Genomic DNA, 22267 nt, shown 5'->3' with positions numbered 1-22267 from the left:
ATAGCCAAGCTCGAGCAAGTTCAATGCCGAGCCACAAAACATATTGCCACTTTAAAAAACCTGCCGTATACTCAGAGACTAGCAAGCCTTAACCTAACAACACTAACCGAACGACGTGAAAGAGGAGACCTAGTTGAGCAATACAAAATTACGAACAAAATCGACAAAGTTAACTTCCAGGTCCCCCAATTTCAACCAAACATTGAGATCTCAAAGTGCAGCCTTTGTCCGCGTGGGCACGCAAAACAATTAAAGGCACAATTTGTTAGAAATTGCGTTGAAAGAAACAACTTCATCACCAATCGTGTAATCAAACCATGGAATGCCTTTAGCCAAAGAGCAGTGGACTCAAAAAACTAAAACACTTTTAAATAAGAACTCTCTTGCTCCAGCATCTTCACTTAAGATATAATTGTTAAACTGTTTTTATCACAGAGTGCCCTGGTGTGCCACTCTTTGTCAACATTATGTAAATTTTGTTGACTATGAATTAAACAAAACAAAACATATTTTAAAATTTTTGTATGTATTTATTTTATTATTATTATTTTTTTTTTTTTAAATCTTTTTATTTTTATTATTTATTTTTTTTTAATTTTTTTTTATTACAAAATTAAATTTAATAGTAAAAGTATATAAAGTTTGTAATCTAATATTACAAATAAAAATAAAAATAAACATACAATATTACAATAGAAGAGTTCTAAAACATAAAAACTAAAACATGTTAAATGATTCACTAAAACTAAACATGTTGAATGATTGCTTGTTGATAAAAAACAAACAAAAAAATAAATAAAAAAGAATATACATTAAATATATACATATTCTAATATGGATAAGGGATTTTCAAAAATTTTAAAGTAGATTAGTATATTTTCAGTTGAAAAAATGAGTTTTTTAAGATTTTGTTTAGATGAGTTTTTTAAAATTTTGTTTTTTTACATTGAGAGCTTTCATATCATATAAAAGAGGCTTGGCGTGAGCAAAACTGCCCTTGAAATTTGTAAGGCGTGCTACATGCTTCTGTTGCCGATAGAGAGGTTTAAGTTTACTTTTATAAGTGCTACCCCAAGCAATGTTTGCATAGTTAATATGACAATGAATTAGCAAATAATATAATTGAATTAAAGTATGTTTATCAAGAACGTTTCTTATTATGTATAAAATGCCTTTACTCTTTGAAATTTTATAGCACAAGTTAGCAATGTGGCTTTTCCAATTAAGATTTTCATCGATATATATACCTAAAAATCTTGTCACTAGAACTCTTTGAACAATTATGTTATCAATAAAACGAAAAGGTAAGTTGCTAGGCAGCTGGTGCTTTTTACCATAAGGATGAAAAAGAATCAATTTAGTCTTATCAACATTTAATGATAGTTTGTTTAATCTAAACCATTCGGAAATTTTGGCTAGTTCAATGTTCATGTTGCTAAAAAGTGTAAAAATGTTGTTTTGAGTAAGTTAGAATCATCAGCAAACATAATTATCATTACGTTAGAAGCTTTTGGTAGATCATTAATATATATATATAATATAGGAGGGGTCCTAATATGGATCCTTGAGGAACTCCACATGAAATATTTAACAAACTAGATGATATGTTATCATCCGTATAAACAAATTGTTTCCGATTACTTAGGTAACTTTTTAGCCAAATTATTATATTTCCAGTAATTCCGTACCACTCCAACTTTTTAAAAAGAATTTCGTGATCAATATTATCAAAAGCTTATGCCAAGTCAATGAAAACACCTAAAGTAAATTGAGAATTTTCAAATGAGTCAGATATATTTCTAGTAAATTGTAGAATGGCATGTTCAGTGGAATTGTTTTTTTGGAATCCATATTAATTGCTGTATAATAAATTGTTTATAGCAATATAATTATAAATTTTATTGTACAAAATTCTTTCTAAAACTTTAGAGAATACAGAAAGTAGTGAAATTGGGCAATAGTTACTCATATTCTCAATGTCACCACCTTTTAATATTGGTATGACTTTTACTAATTTTAGAGCTTGTGGAAAAATTCCCTGTTTAATTGATGTTGAAAAAATCTTAAAGAGTATACTCTTTAAAAACATCAAATGAACTTATAATAATGTTGCCGTTAATACCATCAAGGCCTACTGCTTTGTTAGATTTTAACATTTTAAATGCAATTTCAAACTCTTCAAAAGATAATTCAAAAGAGTTCAAGTAAGAGTTTAGAGGGAAACATAGATCATTCATTAAACTGTTTGCTATAGGAATTTTTTTACAAGATTTGGTCCTACAGACACAAAATATTTATTAAACTCTTCCATATTTTTGTCTTTTATCATATAAAAATTCATTATTATGTTTAACCATGTTTGGCAAAGGGTGAAATGTACATTTTTTGCTGCCAGTAATTTCTCTTATTAAAAACCAAGTGCGTTTAAAATTTAGTTTACATTTATCTGGTAAATTTAAATATATATATATATATATTTTTGAGGCTTTCAAAAAGTTTGGCGTAATTTTTATATATAACTTTATTTTCATTAATTATGATACATATTATATCAGAGTACTGTTTTGGTGCCAACTAACTTGGAGCTTAACTTTGGAAAATCATTAACTCTTTTGGGCGAGAAGATTTGTTATTTGATAATTTTATTATTTGAATAATATATATTATTAAATTTATTGATTATTTTAAGTAACTTTTTACAACTGGATGACTGCAATGAAGAATTAATACAAAGAATTTAATGTTAAAAGATGGAATTAAAGTTAAAGGGTATAGGACAGAGGGTATAGGAGCTGGAGCAAACTTTATTGTTTAAATAAAAAATAACCCACCATCTCTAAATGACTTAATTTTTGCAACAAAGATACTTTACTACGCTAAAAAGAATTTCCCAAAGTTATTTTAAACAAATCGAAATATTTTAGAAGTTATGCTCGTTTGAAATTCAAAACTTAGTAACATTTTTACTTATCACGCTCCCCTAGCAACGTCCTTAATAACAAGTCAATGTCGATACATACGTTGTTACCTTAACTATATTATTTCATAATTTAAAATTTTACACATTTTACTGATGCTAAACCATAAAGTTATACTAAGAAATAATAATTTTTTATAGTTATTAATAAATCAATAAGAGTAAATCGGCGTTTTTAATAAAACTTAAAAGTAAACATGCTTACTTTAAGAAGAACTACAGAAAAGGTTATGATCTGTATATTTCCAAACTTCATATCCTTAAAGTATGTATTAATATTTAAAAAAAAAAACTGAGCTGTTTTTTGAACTACTAAACTAAAAAATTTAATTTTTATTTTTGCTTGAAAGCATATCGAGATTGAGACAAAAGATTGAAAAGTATTTATGTTTAGACACAACCAGAAAGTAAGAGTTCTCACTTATGTGTAAAACTACAATATGCATATTTAATCTCAATTAAAAATATTTAAATACTAAATAGTGCATATTTAAACTTAATTAAAAAGATTTAAATACTAAAAACAAGTATTTTCACTCTGAGCTAGACAAAAATAAAGAGGTAATTTCACTTAGGTGTAAAACTGCAATATCTATGACATGCATGTCCATAAATAAACTCAATTTAAATAATAAAACCATGGTCTAATGTTATTATACGGCCTGATTTGTTGCATTTTCCGTAAAAAATTAAGTGGCCATATTTTTTACAGCGAATGTTTATTTTATCAAGATGGTCGAGAAATACTTGAGATTATCATCATGTAATTATGCTATACAATATTTTTATATACAACATTATGCTATACAATATTTTTCGCTAACTGATTCCCTGTTTCAGTATATTCCAATAACATATGAAATACTGAAATAGGCTTTTAAATAGCTATGTATCAAAATGTTGCTAAAACAAACTTACACATTGCAAAGACTACTTACAACTCTTATGAGGAAATAAAAACAAAGGTTTGTAATTTTATATGTATTAAGGATTTAAGAAAAAATCTTTTCACTGTTGCAGACTTCTAAAAGACTTACAAGAAATCGACCACCGCTCATTTGTCTATACTTACTAAAGCGTAGCTCCAAAGAATCACTTTGTAACCTGGAAGTAAGAACAAATGTATAGCTTTCTTCAAGCAAATCATCAATAAGAAATGCAGTTGCACATAATTTTGTGATAAGAGCATGAGAAGTTTGTTTGGTTTAAGTAAAATATTCACATGTTGACCGAATTTCATTCCAATTTGCAATTTCTCTATAAAATGTGGGTTTTTTATCTCCTTTTACAGCAGCATTGCCGAGCTGATTGGATGTATTAAACATCTGCTTTGAAATAAGTGTGATAAATGACTTATGAAACAATGATAAAAATTGTGCTGCATTATTTCTTTCAGGAAAATAACTTAGTATTGCAGCTGTAGTTGTTTCATCAAAAATTGCTAATGCAAGGTTAACATCTTGTTTATTGTTTCCAAGATGAGTGGCCTGGTAATTAATTTTCCTCGCTTTTTTCAAGTTTCCATTTAATAATTGGTCTTTTTCATAAACTTTATGAAATAAATCCCAATTAATAAAACCAGCTGGAACTTCAACTTTGTCTCTGAAGAAATCAAACGAAAAAGAAGGAAACATTTTTTTTCCATTCAACAAAGTTTTGTTTTTAAAACAAAAATTTTTTTCCATTCAATAGATATGTTTTTAAAACTCCATTATAAGCTGGATGATAAATAAATAGTTTTCCATCTCCAGTATATGATTTATGTAACTCTGAAAATGCATTAAAATTGGTAGAATGGTTATCTGTAACAATAGCTCTTACTTTAAAACCTGATTGGTGCAATGAGGGAATGCACTCATCAATTTTTTTTTTCAACCATGATCCTGTTGTGCAAACTTCATGTGATGATCTCACAACATAAGGAATAGCTTTTTGAAGCCCTACAATCATAAAAACAACAACACCTTTATAAAGATTACTTTCTGAATCTTCACCAATATATTTCCCACTTTGATATTGGGCTGATTTCTGCAGATACATTTCATCCACAAGAATCACACATCACTTGATACACAATGTTTTTGGAACAAAACTGTTATAGCTTTATACGCATTTATATCACCACTTTGGATTTTTCTAAGTAAACTAAAAGATGGTAAAGGTACTTGTTCTAACAATAACTTATAAGACTGTGTTGAAGTGTGACGTAAAATTTTTAACTGACGACCAATTGTCGATTGATTTACACTGAATTTAATACCTATTTTTCTCTGACTGACCCCTTTTCGATTGTTGACAAGTCTCGTTAATTCGGATTTCTTTTCTCTAGTCCAGGATGTCGGACGACCAGGGTGCTTTCTATCAGAAAACGATTGAACAGTTTCAAGTCTTTTTAGGTTATCACATATTGTACTTCGAGCAAACCTTCCTTTTCAAAATGATTTACGATTTTTTTATTTTTTATATTAGGTTTATTTACAAAAAACATTTTTAGTCGCTTTCGAAAAGATTCTCGTTCAGCTGCATTTAACCTCATTTTACCACAAAAACTGATTCTTATGCTCAAATAATAATCAGTTTTTGTGATAAAATCAAAGATAAACCACAAAAACTAATTATTATGCTCAAATAATAAAATTAGGATTTGTTCGATAAATTCCGCATCACCCGTTAACAGTTGTTCAGCTGTGAGTGATATGCTTGAGGGACAAAGACAAACGTGTTGTTCAGCTGTGAGTGATATGCTTGAGGGACAAAGACAAACGTGTTGTTCAGCTGTGAGTGATATGCTTGAGGGACAAAGACAAACGTGTTGTTCAGCTGTGAGTGATATGCTTGAGGGACAAACGTGTGACATTGTATTAGTTCAACTGATTTTTTTAAAAAAAAATTATAAATATAAAAAGTGTTTACATCAAATAGTTTAAAAAATAGTTATTAACAAAAACAAAAAAAAAGAATAACATTATAAAAAATATATTCTATTTAAAAAAATATATATTCTATTTAAAAAAAAAAGTTAATTATTTTTTAATTAATATACATGGTTGACACCGACCGTATTGATTGCGGCAAAAGTATCTTTGATTTAATATGTTTAATTTTTCATTGCTGTTTTTATTCATTAACTCAAAATAGCAATTCATGTCTATAAAAAAGAGTAAAGAATTAGAATAAATATTAAAAAAAAAAAAAAATGTAAAAAATAAATATACCTCTTAATATATTTCTGTTTTTTCTTGTTTTCTTTGTTTTCTTCCATAACCATATCTTATTTTATTATATTTCATTTTTTAACTATAAATATAAAGAAATATCATTAACATGTACAATGTCCTCAAAAAAAATGGGACACCATGACTTTTTTGTTAAAAGTCATAAAAATCAATGTTGTATCACTTATTTTAAAATTTTTTTTCTTAATTATAAAATTAGAACAAATAATGATCTATTTAATAAAAAATCAAAAACAATTGATAAAACTTTTGAAATTCAACTTAAATAAACAACAGGTAAAAAAGGATATCTTTAACATTATATTTTATATTTCCCAATAAAGTTTTCCTCATTATGAAGTGTTACATGTGATTTTATATTGTTTTTTTGAAAAGTAAATTTGTTTTTAACTTTTTAAAATGACATTTTGACTCAAAAAAATTTGTATTATTTTATTTGAATTAATTTTTTTAGCAATTTTATATAATTAGAAAATGTAATTAAATGGCAACAATGGCAAAGTTAGATGCTTTTGATTCTACTAATATAAAAATTCAACCATTAAATAGGTATAAGACATTCATACTTATAGTATTTTAGTATTTAGTTTGAATTATATCATTTGTTTATCAGTTAAAATTCATTTTTACCAATTTAGGAAAAAACACGTTTCAGACTTTGATAAAGGTAGAATAATTCAAATGCACAATGCAGATTGGTCTTTGCGTAAAATTTCTAAACAAGTTGGATGTGGTAAATTTACAGTTCAAAGAGTTGTCTCCAGATTTATTTCTCGAAATTCAATTAGCAGAAAGTCAGGGTCAGGAAGAAAGCGAAAAACGACAGAAAGAGAAGATCGATTGATTGTTAGGGAAATGATGAAGAATCGTAGGATATCTGCGAGTCAGATAAAGCAAAATTTAAACCTTGAACACTTATGTAACAATACAATTGTTACAAGAATAAAGAAAGGTGAAGAGTTTACTTCAGGGTGGCAAACAAAAAAGCCTTTTATAAATGAGAAAAATCGTGTTAAGAGATTAAAATGGTGCAGAGATCATTTAAGCTGGACTTCAGATCAATGGAAACGTGTCATATGAACTGATGAATCACCTTTTGTGCTACAATATGGTAATCGAGAAAGAATCTGGAAAAAAAAAGGTGAACCATATAATTCAGAATGCACACGTGCCACAGTAAAACATGACAAAAAAATCATGGTTTGGGGTGCATTTGCTGCTCATGGAGTGGGAAACCTGTACAGCGTTGAAGGAATTATGGATCAACATAAGTACTATTATATTTTAGTTCACCAATTAAAACCTAGTATAACACATCTATTTCCAGGTGGAAACTATTATATTTCAGCAATATATATTTCAGAAAGACAATGACCCAAAGCATACAGCAAAAAAAAAAAAAAAGATATATACAAAAGGCTGGTATACCTACCTTTGAGTGGCCGGCACAATCACCTGATCTTAATCCAATTAACCTGTGGTCTATAATAGATTCTAAACTAAAAGACAGAAAACCTTGTAATAAAGATGAACTATTTTTGACACTTTTAAAAGGTTGGAATTCACTGGAAGTTAGCTTGTTAACAAAACTAGTTGAAAGTATGCCCCACAGATGCCAAGCGGTTATTGATGCAAAAGGTTATGCGACCAAGTATTAAAAATGAATATTATACTTAAAACTGATTGAATTTCTATTTGGTTGTATCAAGGGAAAATGTAATTGCATTAAGCATTCTATATTGATGTAAAAAATTAGAAAACATACTCAATTTTACCATTCTTTTTTAAAAAAGTTGAATTTTCCTATTTTAGTTGATTTTCACTAATTCCATAGTTTTGTTATAAGTCTAACTGTTTTATTGACTTTTTATTTATTTTTAATGGCAAATATTGTGTAATAAAAGTTATTATTTGACATATTTTAAATAAAGTTAAAAAATATTTGAGAAAAAATAAATTTATTTTGCTTTTTTAAAAAAAATCATCCTGTCCCATTTTTTATTGAGGACACTGTATAAAATGTTGATATAATACAAAATAAAATTCTTTAATAGACCATTCAATATAATTTACAAATAATTCATATAGTTCATCAATTTGTGTATCATTTAAAAAATAGTCATATCTATAATTGACTATAAAAATATGAAATAACACTTCAGATATTCGTCGTTGAATAAAATAAAATTGAAAATCTGAGCGAGGTTGGTAGTTGGTAGCGTAATCACAGTAACAAGTAATATTTTCATTTCCAAATTCATATAGTAATAGATTGGCATAATGTTGATTAAATTGTGGAACAAATTTAAAATGTGTAATTATTTATTTAATTTCGAAATTCTTTTTAATGCTAATAGTTTTTTGCAACAATCTTTTAATGTTAATAAGTTTATTTCTTTGTTAAGTTCTTTGGGTTTTTCATCATACCATATCATTGTTTTGGTCCAGTAAGGTTTCTCATAATCAATTAATATTATAATTTGAACGATTATGTTTTGTTGTTACGAGATATGAAAAAGTATAATAAAAACACTCTAAAAAACTTACGAACGGATACAAGCGATCGTGGTGAATATATTTTAACATATGAATATAAAGATGGCACTGCGGAAATCATAAGTGGAAGTAAAGACAGTAGGCATACAAAAATATTCACTTTTTTAGGTGGATTGATATTAGACTATGATGTTATTAATAAATTATATACTCATGTAAATAATGAAATATTTTATGTCGGTAAACAAATACCAAAAATAAATTGTTAAAAAAAAATATTTAATGCTGTTTTTTCTGTTGTTTTTAAAAAAAAAAAACTATAAATGTAGTTTTATATAAAAAAATTCATTTTGAAAAAAAATGGATTTTAAAACTTGTTTACAAGAATTTTATAATTCACTTATTAATTTAGAAAGTTCTCACTTTACAGGCAATAATAGTTTAAAAAAAGTTTAGGGTAATTTTAAATTATTTTTTCGGTTGGATGGTGGTAAACAAATTAAAGTAACTCGTTCCAATGATAAAACTTATATTGATTTTATTTATGATGAAAATAAACATGAATTTGAAATGATATACGAGGATTTTGTCAATGTAATCAAAAACTCTTTTGATATACGGTTGCTCGAAGATGAAAGCCTCTTATAGAAAATGGATTTTAAAGCTTATGTAGAGGAGTTTTATTCATTTCCACGTTTATCTATTTTTTTTGCTTTAATACTTGATACTTGCAAAACAATGGGGGATTTTTCATTATTATGGCGTTTGAAACCTAGTGATCTTATTAAAGTAACTCGTTCAAATGATAAACTAAATATTGTTTTTATATATGACGATGGGCAAGAAAAACATTTTGAAATCTTATATAAAAAGTTTTTAAATTTTGCTAACAATATACTATTTATTTCTAAAATAATAATTAAAACTTTAAATTATTAATTATATATAACAATATACTACTTATTTCGAAAAAATTCTTTAAAAAATCAAAGCTTGTTGTTTTTTTATTTTCAACCTTGCGTTTATGGCTCGTAGGCATGCAAGGAGAAGCGGACATCGTCGTTGGCATCGAGAGCATAGAGGCAGAGAAAAGTTTATAGCGTGAGTTAAAAATTTTGCCAAACGTTTACTTAGATCAGATGTGGGAGGTTACGCACTCGATTATCTACAAAAACAACGTAATAGGTAAAAATTTTTGTTGTACCACATGTAAAATAAAAAAGACCTCATGTAAAAGAAAAAACGAACAAAAAACGTAAAAGAATCCGAGGTACAGAGGATTTCCTAAAAGCAGTTTCCGCTCTATACTTTTACAACAAATTCACCTCAATTTAGACTTTTAGCTAAACTCGCTCCTCCTGGTTATTTACAATCCTAACAAATTAACATAAAGAACAAATTGCAAAAGTGTAAATTTACATGTGTTAAAAAAACGAGGTGTTGTATATAAAAAAAACTTTGTCTAAACTTAAAATGCATAAAAAAAGAGGAAGAGTTTATTTACCTCCCTTAAAAGGTAGAAAACGTTTAAGAAGACAATTGCGAGGTAAATTTTTACCATTGTTAGCAGCATCTTTATTAGGTCCATCTTTATTATCTTCTTTTCTACCACGTTAACAAAAAATGTACAAAAAAAAAGCTAAAAAAAGACATTATAAAAGACGATACAAAAGAAAAAAACAAATACGTGGAAAGTTTCTACCATTGTTAGGAGCGCTTGCATCCCGCCTTGTACCAAGTCTTTTACCTACGATTGGAAAAGCTGTTTTTGGGTGGTGATATTTCAGGAGGAATTTCTTATGGAATCAATCAAATTGGAAAATAATTTTAATATAATAAATTATAAATAATTTACTATGTTTTTTTTAATTATATTTTATTACAAATATAAAATCCCATTATTGTTCCAAGTAAAACTAAACCAGCTAATAACGCACCAAATAAAGCTAATAACGCACCAAATAAAGCTAATAACACACTTAATACCTCCTATAACTATGATAATAATAATCATCGATATCAATGTCATTGCCATAATTCTTTTTTTATCCAAATTTTTCAGTATTGTTTTACTAACTTGGGTTACTGCAACAGTTGACGGAGTTTCAAATTGTTGCAATGGTTTGTTTTTTGTATTCATTTATTATAAGAAATAATTTTTTTTCTTTTCAATTTTTATATACTTTTGGTCACGCTTCATTAAATAGATAAAAAGATTATAAAATTGTTTGCAACTTGACGTTGTCCTCGACGTTGACCTTGACGTTGTCGATGTTGGCGTCGAGCGTCCCTCACTTTCGGGACATTTGTATACCATCATACAAGCATGTCTAATATTTATTTCTTGTTTAGATCCTACCCGGCTTCTTGTAGAATTTTTAAGATTTACAAGTACAAATCACATAAATTTTGGGTTTATTCATTAAAAAAACATTTATATAATCATAAAGAGAAAATAATATACAATAAGTAAATGTTAATAAACATTTATAATATCTTCCTATATATAGAAACACTTAAAAAACTTAAGTTAATGTTTTTTACTTATTGTATACTATCTTTATCTGTGTTTATTGTTTACATAAGTTTATAAACATTCCTAATGTTAGCTTTTTGCTTATAAATATATTATCTTTATATTTTAATAGTTTATTTTCATTGTTTATTTTAATTTTGTAAGTATAGTTGTTGCACCTAAAGCAGAACAGCTTTGCGATTGTTACACTTATAACTTAATGTTGACAATTTCAAATTATTTTGTGTACAATAATTTTTGTTATTTTTAGTCAAATCTACACGGCCTACCGCTAGTAAGTTTGTATATGTTAATGATTATAGAATTAGCTTGTACTTTTTAATCTGTGAATAGATTTTAAAGATTACCAATTTCAAATTCATTATTTGCAATATATATTTTTTATTACAAATTTTGAATTTTAGTTACATCTTCGTCTTCAACGCTTGTTAAGTTAAACAATTATTACTCTTTAATATGTGTATATATTTTCGACGACTGCAATATAAATTTTTATTAAATAATTTTTAACCTTCTACATCTGCTATAAGTTCCTTCTACATCTGCTATAAGTGTTATGTTTACAAGTTTTTACTTTTCAATATGTTTATGCATATCTTGGCCATTACAGTATTTATTTTTAATTACAACTTTGATAACCTTTAGTTACATCTTCAGCGGCTACTATGACTAGTAAGTTTAAAAACCGTTATTTGCAAACATGTACACACCTTTTTATCAATTGCAAATTTTTATAATAACTTTTTTATCTTTAGTTCCATGTACACAACCTTCTGCTGGTAATTTTATAATTTAGAAATGTTTCTGAATGATTATTGAATTTATATTTCTATTTATATACACTATTTAATGCATTAGTATTGTGTTATCCCTCAAAGTGCAGTAGAATGAAATTTTTACTCTCATTAACATTTTTTAAGTTATCATTGGTTTTTCATATTATTTATTCAGCCTATCACTTTCACAAATGATTGTTTTATGTTAAATTTTACATAATGCTATTCAGTACTAACCTATTTACGAATCATTGTCATTTAGAGCTAACGTATCAAGACTATCTTTTATATAGGCCCCAGCATCCTGGACCCACAAATAATTGCTCGTTTAAGTGATGGGTCAAGTTATGAGAAAAGGACAATGATTCCTTTAAATGACCCTATCATCCTCCTAACAAGGGTGCTGGGAGCCGCAGCAGAAGGGAAGGTGGTCGCGGCCGTGGCAGCTGAGAGAATAGATGGAATGACGGCAGTATCAACTGAATTACTTTTATCTGGTTTAGTAAGTACACGGCATCAAGCAATTCTGTTTCTGTCAGCATAATACTGTCCATTATAGAGTTTTGGTATGATTTAAAGCAAGTTTTACACTTTTTATTTTTGATACTAAACTTGGACTTGTGCTAACAAATTCATGGTTAAACAAACTAGCAATTACAGCGTTGTTATTAATTTCAAAGTCATTTTTAATTAACTTTTTTAGTAAACAACTAGTATTCATATTTTTTCTAACTCTTTCATTATGTTTCAAGTTTTGTCATTTTTGTATTTGATTAATTCATTATTATTAGTAGTAAAACTTTTTTCATCGGTTTACAATCGTAACAAAAAGACGATTTTAGTTTTTATATTTTGTTTCATTTTTGAAAGTTTTTTTTTACAGTGAAAAACTTTTATTGTAGCGACACTTCATTAACATTTTTAGTTTTTAAAACAAATTCCCAGTTTGTTGTCGATAAAAGGCTAATTGTCACAAAAAAACGTCGATAAAATGTCACAAGAGAAGCGTCCTTAATTGCTTGTTTTTTACTTGGTTTTTACTTTTTCAGAAAATTGATTCACTGATTTTTGTAAGGTTATAAAAACTGGAAAGTGTTCATATATGTCTGTTATAAATATTCCATTTTTAATTTTTATGTTTTTGAAGTTATTAATTATAACTTTATCAATTAAAGTAGCGTTATCTTTTGTTATTTGAGTAGGTTTACTTATAGTTAACTATAAATTATATTTCAAAGCGCATTCCTTCCAACTAGAATCAAGGGCGCCCGCAGAATTTTTTGATGTTTCAGAAAGGACACTTTCACACATTGTTGAAAATAAAATTTTCAACTTTACTATCATAAATTGAAAATTTTAATATATTAGTGCCCTCACGTTTGGGCAGGAGGGGGCAAACGTTTTAAGGGCTTTTCTGTTTCCAGGCCTCCGCCATCCCAAATTTTTGCAAGGCCTCCTCATTTGGCATAAGCATGAACATACTTATGCCAAATGAGGAGGCCTTGCAAAGGAGGAGGCCTTGCAAATGAGGAGTTTGCACAATGTGTGAAAGTGTCCTATCTGAATCATCAAAAAATCCTGCGGGTGCCCATGATTAGAATGACTCTATTTTGAAACATAATATTAAGGAAAGTTATGACGTCTTTATTTTTGTCATATCCGACGTCTTTATTTTTGTCACATTCGAGCAAATCTAAATTCAGATCGCCTAAAAAGTAAAGGCATTTGCCACATATTTCTTTACGCATAATCATGCTTTTAATTTGTTTGTTAAATCCTTTTTTATGACCAAAGGCAGTCTACATATGAAGTGTAAAACTGCGTTTTTGCAAGTTTTGTTTTAACCTCAACTGATAATAATTCACAACCTTGCGTAGCATAGTGGGCCAAGTGGTGGACAAAAAAAAGTGGTAAAAAAATGCATTTTCAAAAAATACATTAATAACATATTTGATATATTGTGCTATACACTATGCACTATATGTGTATATACATATATACAGTATATACTATATGTGTTATGTCAGTATATACTATACAGCCGCGAGCAGTGAATTGTGCGCAGCAGTAAATTTCTATGTTTTTATTTCTTTGTACCTAAATTTAAATAAGTTTTAATAATTTGTATTCTTATTTAAAATATATTGTAGTGTTTTCTCCTCTTAGTTATGGATTAGTTATGAAATAAAAAATACAGGTATGTAACCATTGAATTACAAGACGAAAAGATAAAAAGTAACCAAAATTACTGCTGTGTGCAATTCACTGCTCGCGACTGTATACATATAGACAGTATACACTATATGTGTGCATACATATACACAGTATATACTATACACACAGTGGTGTCATGAAGAAAATAAAAGTGCCAGAACGGTCGAATATATATGTATATATGTATATATATATATACATAAAAGATATCGTTAAAAAATATAGAAATCATTTTCAAACTCTACTCAATACGCCTCTTATTACAAATAATAGCCATAATCCTCCTCAAATTCTACCTCTAAGCAACGAGCCTAATTCACTATTTATTACATCAGCTAATACAATAAATTGCATCTTACAATTAAATAGTAATATATCTCCAGATGGCCGTGGGATAAGTGGTGAACACCTTAAAAACTCTCCAAGCAACAATCTTTTTTTGTGGCTCGCTAAATTCTATAACAGTATTCTAACAAATGGAAAGCTACCAAACGATCTATCAACTTCAACAATTATTCCACTTTTTAAGTCATATAAAAAATCACTTAACAATCCAGATATTTACCGAGGAATTAGTATTTTACCTATCTTTACTAAACTTCTAGAATATCTAACACTACTTATATGTTCTAGTATAACAGATAGCTATTCCCATCAATTTGGTTTTAAAAAAAACAGCTTTAAACTCCACGCAGAATTTTTATTGAGCAAAACTGTTAAGTACTATAAAAACAATAACACGCCTCTATATATATGTGCAGTTTAGATGGAAATAAAGCTTTTGATACTTGCAACTGGGATTTGCTATTTGAGAAGCTCTATTTTCAAAAAAAAAACTTCCATTGTCTGTAGTACACATTTTCATCGCTTTATCTTTCTGGTACTGCAAACATATCCTATCACGGAGTTACTCAAATCAATTCATTCTGTCACAAAATATGACAAGAACTGATTAACAGATTTCAAACATACGGAATAGCAAACTTTATCAAGCTAAATACTGAGAAAACGGAATTTCTGGTTTCTGGAAAAAGCAATATTTCCAGCAACGTTATTCAATATATCCAGCAACTATATACCTTCAAAATAAATTAAAACATCTGGGTTTCCATTGGGATAGAGATACTACCAAAATCAAAATTGCAACACTTGAAAAAACAAGTTTAAATGAGCGTATATCTCAGTTTCAATCGGATACAATAGCTCTAATCGACAGTGGGATTCGTTGCTGCTGGCAGTGGGATTCGTTACTTATTTATGATCTTGAGCTATGCAAAAATGATACTAGTTTTCTTAGCAAAAAAGATGCTGTTGGAAGAGCAGTCTTAAAATCATTTTTCTGTATCTCGAAGTACAGTAAAAATTACCTACGTTTTTTAAAATAGAGAATATTTCAACTGTTCTACTGAGGAACAAAGTAAATCTTTTTATCACGCTGTTGAAAAATCAAACTTGCAATTCACTGATAATTAATTAATTACAGGCAATACAGAATAAAATTCTTTACAAATAAAGTAAACTTGAGTTAAATTTCATCCAGTGCATGATAAATGGCAAAAAAATTAAATTCACTCAACCTACCGAAGAACTGCAAGCTGATGTTGTGACAATATTGAAAGAAACGTTCCAGTTTTTAGAATTTGAAAGAAAAGAGAGGGCCGTTGAAAATTTTGATGGAGAAGAATGTTCCGAGAAGTCTGATCCAATAATTTGTGGTAAACACACCGGTTGGTTATTAGCATTTACTGAAAACAACTGCGAAAGCCGTGTCGTTTTAGCTGATTTTTATTTAGATGGTGACTATTTTATTATAACTTATTTTACCTGTAATTTATTACCGGGTGATAAAGAGAAAAAAAAAATTATTATATGCCATTTTATAGCTTAAACATCGAACATAATTTTAAATTTTGTAAAAAATTTTGCTTTGATTAAAATGTATATACTTTTGTATAATTATCGTATGTTTCTAAGCTGTAGAATAAAAAGCTTTTTTTTTTTTTAAAAAATTTTCTAAATTTTTTTTTTTTAATTTGATAATATTTTTTGTAAGTATATATTATTATATATATAAGTATAAATTATTATCAGGGTAACTCACTAATAAGAATGGCATAGATATTAATTTTAAAATCTTTTTGATTGCATAATTTAATAGATTTAAGTATTATCTTTCAAATGAGCTATTGCAACACTATTTTACACTTAAGTTATGCCGAATAAAATGATTTCAAATGACGTCGTATTTTAAGTACTTCTTTAATTAAAATTTTACTTATATAGTCGAATGCTTTTGCGGTCCAAAGTAATTTGAGACTTGAAATGCATTGTTCAATATGTATATTATCAATATAAATTTGGTTTATAATCCGCGGATGTCCGCCTGGTCTCTAATAATGGTTTTTACAAGTTAAGGTATGGTCAAAATTCTAAAATCGTTTTTTTAAAAAAAAAAGTTTTGATTTTTTCATACAATATTAAAAGACTGCATAAAACATTAGAAAAAAAAAAAAATATTTATATTTGGACCTAAGTTTTGGGTCACGAAACCTAAAAAAGTCAAAAGGTGCTGCGATAAGTATTGAGACAATGATAGGTGCTATAAAACTCAAACTTTCAGTGTTTACTTGTAATATACAGTGTTGGAAACTAAGTTTTTGCCGAGTTATAATTTGTTATATCTATGTGTTTATGTGAGAGAAGTAAATCGTTTGTGTTTCTATGTATTCATAGAATATTCTTACTTTATAATTGCACTTAATAAATGAAAATAAATAATATTCAGGTATTTATTTATTGTGAAAATAAAAAAATGAACATTTTTGTTTTATAGGAATTATTGCCAAGGGTATTGTTTTGCGTTTTTTTGATTGCATCAATGAATTTTGACAGAGAAAGCTAAAAGAGTGGAAATTTGTGGAAAGAGTGGCACCGTCAGACTTTTATTTATTTTCACCCATGAAATCGGCTTTGAAGGGGAAAATTTTCAACAATGCTGCCGAAATTATGCAGGATGTTCAGCTCTGGATCAATGCAAAGCCCCCTGAATTTTTCGCAACTGACATTGCCAAGCTGCCGGACAGATGGCGAAGATGTATTGAGAGTGATGGTAAATATTTCGAATTCCTTAGAGAGGATGATTAATAAATTTCTTGTTGAATGTTTCGTTATTCTCGTAAGTCGGCAAAAACTTAGTTTCCAACCCTGTATTAAAGAACTCATGGGAGCAAAATTATAAAGTTAGCTTAAAGCACCAAGGAGATACAGTATATACAGCTAACAGGCCAAATTTCACCCCAAAACAGCCCCCTTTATTAAGTTATTTAACTCTGCCAAAAAATAATATTAAAAAAATATTCTTCTTCAATGAGTTTATAATATATATTATAACAACTGAACAAAATTTTAAAGCACCATAACCAAGTAGTTCTCAAGTTATTTATTGCACCGTGCTCAAAAATATTGTTGTGAGAAAAGAATAATTTAAAAAAACTAACATAGAAAAAAACAAGTTAAAATATAAAATAAGCTCTGAGTTTATGTCTAAAGATTTCTAATCACTCTTCAATGTATAAGGTAATAACAATGTTACTAAACTAAGTTTAAAATGAGTTTTAATTAATTTTTTAAGTACCATGAAGAGGTTAGTATCCTTGTTAAGAAAAATATAAAAGTTTTGAACTAAAAAAAAGTTTCTCTAAAAAAAGTGAAAATTATGATAACCAAATTTAAATTTTCAAAACAAATAGTTATATCAATTGAAAAATAGTAAAATCACTAAAAACATCCCGGGCCATAAGCTATTCCTTCACTTTCTTCATCTTGATCACAATAACCTTTTCGTTTTGCCCTTATTTGTTTCCGACGTTGCTTTACCTAATCAGTTGATTTTTTTGTAATATTTTTAATTTTTTGACTATCTCTTTGATTACAAAATGTAATACAGTTTTTTCCAGGATTTATACCAAGCTCTAAATAAACATTTAACATACCAGCTAATCCTTTATTAAAATTAACAACAGCTGATGCTGAACCTATCTCTAAAGCAGTTTGCCCCACATAAACATCTTTTGGACACCTTTTCCAAATTATTGCATTCAAGTCTTCATTATTGTTTTAAGTTTTTTCATGAAGGCACTTTTTTAACAAGCTTTCATCTAATAAATCTATGAATACTGGTTTAATTATGTCTCTAATAACAATAGACAGTTCTGGTTTTCTTTATAAACATTTTTTTTATTAATTTTATCTGCTTGGTATTTGCACCAAGTATTATTAGTTTGAGGACTCATAGCATATCTTACATCAGAAGATGATGCCTCAGAGCAATGAAATAGAACAGCTCCAATAGCTTTTTTTAGTTCAACAGATTTCCCACAACATTGACAAATCGCAATTCCAAATTAATTTTGTAACTTATTAATTTTTTTGTCTATAAGACGACCAACACCACCTAACTTTTTATCATCACTTAATAAGCTTTTATTAGTTACTTTTAATTTTCTTAATATTACTCCAACTCTTTTTTGAATATGACCTACACATTCAAGCTTGGTTATTTATTTTCCACCATATAGGTTCTGTTTTTGAATGTCTGAAAATGTTTTAGATTCACCATCTCCAAGATAATTTATGTCCCTTAATTTTCTTTCTAAAACAGAGGCATTAAAACATTCAACAAGTCCTGCTGCTTCCATATGAGTCCAGCAGATCCGATATGATTAAGGTGACAGTCATTTTTATGTTTTTGCATAAACTCTTCATATTCATCAGAGTTAAACTTATCCTACCAGTGTTCACAAGCTTTACATTTTTTTGTGCAAACACGATGGTCAAGGCATTTTCCTGTATCAACTGCAAGAGCAGTAATTATACCATTTAAGGAGTTATGTCCCCGTTTCTGCCATGTACCGTAACAAGAAACAGTAATATCTGAAACTCCAGTATCATCTCTCATTTTAAACTCAAGAGCAGCATTAATCATTGATCGCTTCGCAATATATTTATATGACAGAAATGTTTTATTTTGAACATCATTTAATGTGGCTTTTTGAATTGGAGGTGGTAAGTTTAAAAGACCACATGATTTTTCTAATGCACTATTCCCTTTTCCGATTTCACAGCAACTACTGAACATAAATTTTTATCAAAAAACTTTTCAGAAATTTTACTTGCAACTTTTTTAGTAGTATAGAACTTTGTTTTCCATAAACACTTAGTGCAACTCAATAGACACAAAGAACTTAAACCTTTTTTATTTTTATGATCTATATTAATATTGATTGACTTGCTCTTACAGTCAGGGCATGTTCCAGCTAATGTAAGAATTTTTACAATTGTATAAAGATCAATTGAAACATAGTTAGACTCGTTTTTATTACTTTGAGGTTGTAGAATAGGTTCATTATTGGCAATAACATTGCTAGCTGATGTTGTAAAGTTAGGTAAAATGCTTAAGTTATTTCTGTCAATTAATGACAATTCTTTGCACGCAGAAGTATCTTCATTTTGGGGAAAAAAATTGCCAAACTTAATTTTTTTGAAGTGCTTTTCTTTTTTTAAAAACTCTTGAGGCACCAATTTTTCTTCTTCTTAAAGCTTCAGTTTTTATATTAATTAATTAGAAATAATAAATTTATTTTAATCTACACTGAATAACTTAAAAACAATAATAAACAATTATACTCTCGCTATATTAAACATCAGTTACTGAAATAGATAACATATGCTTTTATTATGCAGGTCACCTAACAATCATAACAAGAAATTAGGTATAAACAGTTTACTCAATGCAACTTAGGCATGGTACACGTTTTTCCGAACAAAAATATATGTTTTTTTAATTACAATATATGTAAGTTTTTTCATCAAAAAGTATGACATATTTGGTATGTATGGAAAAAATATTTTAACCACTATTATAATCTGGTAAAAGTTATGCAACTATATCAAATCGTCAAGCGTAGTTTTATTTAGAAAAGATGTTGTTTTCAACAAAAAGTAAAAATTAGTATACTAATTTGACATTAGCATGAGCATAAGTTTGGAGTTTGCAAAAATGCTTAGACAAGTCATAAATAAAAAATCAAAAAAAATCCATGTAACATTCAAAAATATATTATTGCCTTCGATTTAAAAACAAAGTTTTAGTTAGAGTACTTGTTCAATGTCAAGTTGAAAGGGTTGACCTTTGTTAATTCAGCCTGAACATAGAGTACATCATCTTCATCACTGTCCTCAAAGTTTATGTCATCTGGAATTTCTAACCCTAAGCCATTGTAAAGGTTTTTCAGCAAATTACACACAATATATATTTTGCAATATATACTTTGGGTGAGCATATGTTAGGAGCACTGAAGTGCTCCACCTCTCTTGTGACCTCCAACGGTTTTTGAGAAAATCAAAGGATTGCTCCACATCACTATCTACCTGAAGGTAAGCCTTATTGAAATATATTTTCTCTGGTGTAGTTGGCTGATTGAATGGTGTAATCAAGACTGTTAACAAGCAAAAAGGAAATCTGCATTAGGATTACATTCCACAATCTTTTTTAATTAAGAAATAGAAAAAATAAAAACTTTTATCAAAAATACCTTTTGACAATATCTCTGAAAAAGGAAAAAAGCTATTCTTAAGTAAGACGTCGATAAATCAACTCTTTCAAACTTCATTCGTAACAGTCAATTAATAACAATCATGTTAAACAATTAATAACCAAAAGATTACTCTTTTTTTGTTACTAATTTTTTTTTTTGAATTGGCTAGTAATTTTTACTAATTAGAAATTAGTAAAAATTACTAGTCAATTCAAAAAAGTAATTAAAAAAGAGTAATTAAATTACTCTTTGAAAACTCCCAGTTACTTTGAAAAAAGCCTCATTGATATTAGCATTTTTGAATCCGAAGAAATCGGGTTGCTCCTCAACACAATTGGTTACAAATCATTGTTAATGTGTTGACTACCTCTATTTGTTTTTATACAAATGAAATTTTTGAACACATTCTACATTATAGTAATCGTTTAAAGCAACATATTGAGCTTAACGCTAGATTTAATCTTGACCAAATTAACTAAAGTTCCATTTAAACTAAAACTAAATAAAGCTATTAAAACAACTAAATGAAGTATGATCATTAAACTTAATGAAACATGTACTATTTAACTAAAAACTGTGAATTGAATATTTATAAAGATATAGTTGCTTTTTTATTAATACATACAGTGTATTGTTAATATTTATAAAGATGTAGTTGTTTTTTTGTCAATATAATAACTTCATAATTATATATATATATATATATATATATATATATATATATATATATATATATATATATATATATATATATATATATATATATATATATGTAGTTAGATAAGTGTTTTTTACTAATTTAATTTATTATATATATATATATATATATATACATATTACCAAATCATAACTGCATCATAACAACATAACATCTTTTAGAATATATAATACTTCATACTCTAAATAACATATAATATACTTTAATATCTTATTTTATATAACAATTATTTTATATAATTTAAATATGTTAAGGTCCTATTTTATGCTGTTATATTACAATTATAAGACAATAAATTGATCATGTTATACAAAAAATAACAATAACATTATGATATTATAATAGAAGATCCTTTATTACTATGATTTATAATAATAACGTCTAAATATTAGATGTTATTAAGTTAATAAGTTGTTAAATTTTTATGATGCATTTATATTTGTGTTAAAATCTATGATTATTTTTAACTTTGTTATAATATATACAATTTTTATACATAAATTGTATATATTATAATTTATAGTAAAATTCTAAATCAATCTGATAATATGTGCTTCATAATAGTATTTCACCATTTCTATTATTTAGTGATTTTAAAGTTGCGCCTAAGTTAAGGCAACTCGTAGCTAACGTATCTTTTCTTGCTTAAATTGAGCTGAGCAAAGATTGGTGAATACCGATAGTTAAGGTTGAGCTTACGCAAAAACTTATGTAAGTT

At 27.6% G+C, this 22267-nt stretch overlaps 1 protein-coding gene across 1 annotated transcript; it reads left to right on the top strand.

The window, feature by feature from the left end:
* The first annotated feature begins 6595 nt into the window (after positions 1-6595).
* On the top strand, positions 6596-8076 carry LOC136087171 (uncharacterized). The gene is made up of 2 exons (XM_065809670.1): positions 6596-6762; positions 6852-8076. The coding sequence occupies exons 1-2, from the start codon at positions 6698-6700 to the stop codon at positions 7291-7293; spliced, it is 507 nt and encodes a 168-aa protein (XP_065665742.1). The 5' UTR covers positions 6596-6697; the 3' UTR covers positions 7294-8076.
* The last annotated feature ends 14191 nt before the right edge of the window (positions 8077-22267 follow it).

This window comes from Hydra vulgaris, chromosome 11, assembly GCF_038396675.1.
Source record: "Hydra vulgaris chromosome 11, alternate assembly HydraT2T_AEP".
Taxonomy (NCBI): domain Eukaryota; kingdom Metazoa; phylum Cnidaria; class Hydrozoa; order Anthoathecata; family Hydridae; genus Hydra; species Hydra vulgaris.
The sequence above is the reverse complement of the archived record's forward strand: the minus strand, read 5'-3'. Positions and strand labels throughout refer to the sequence as shown.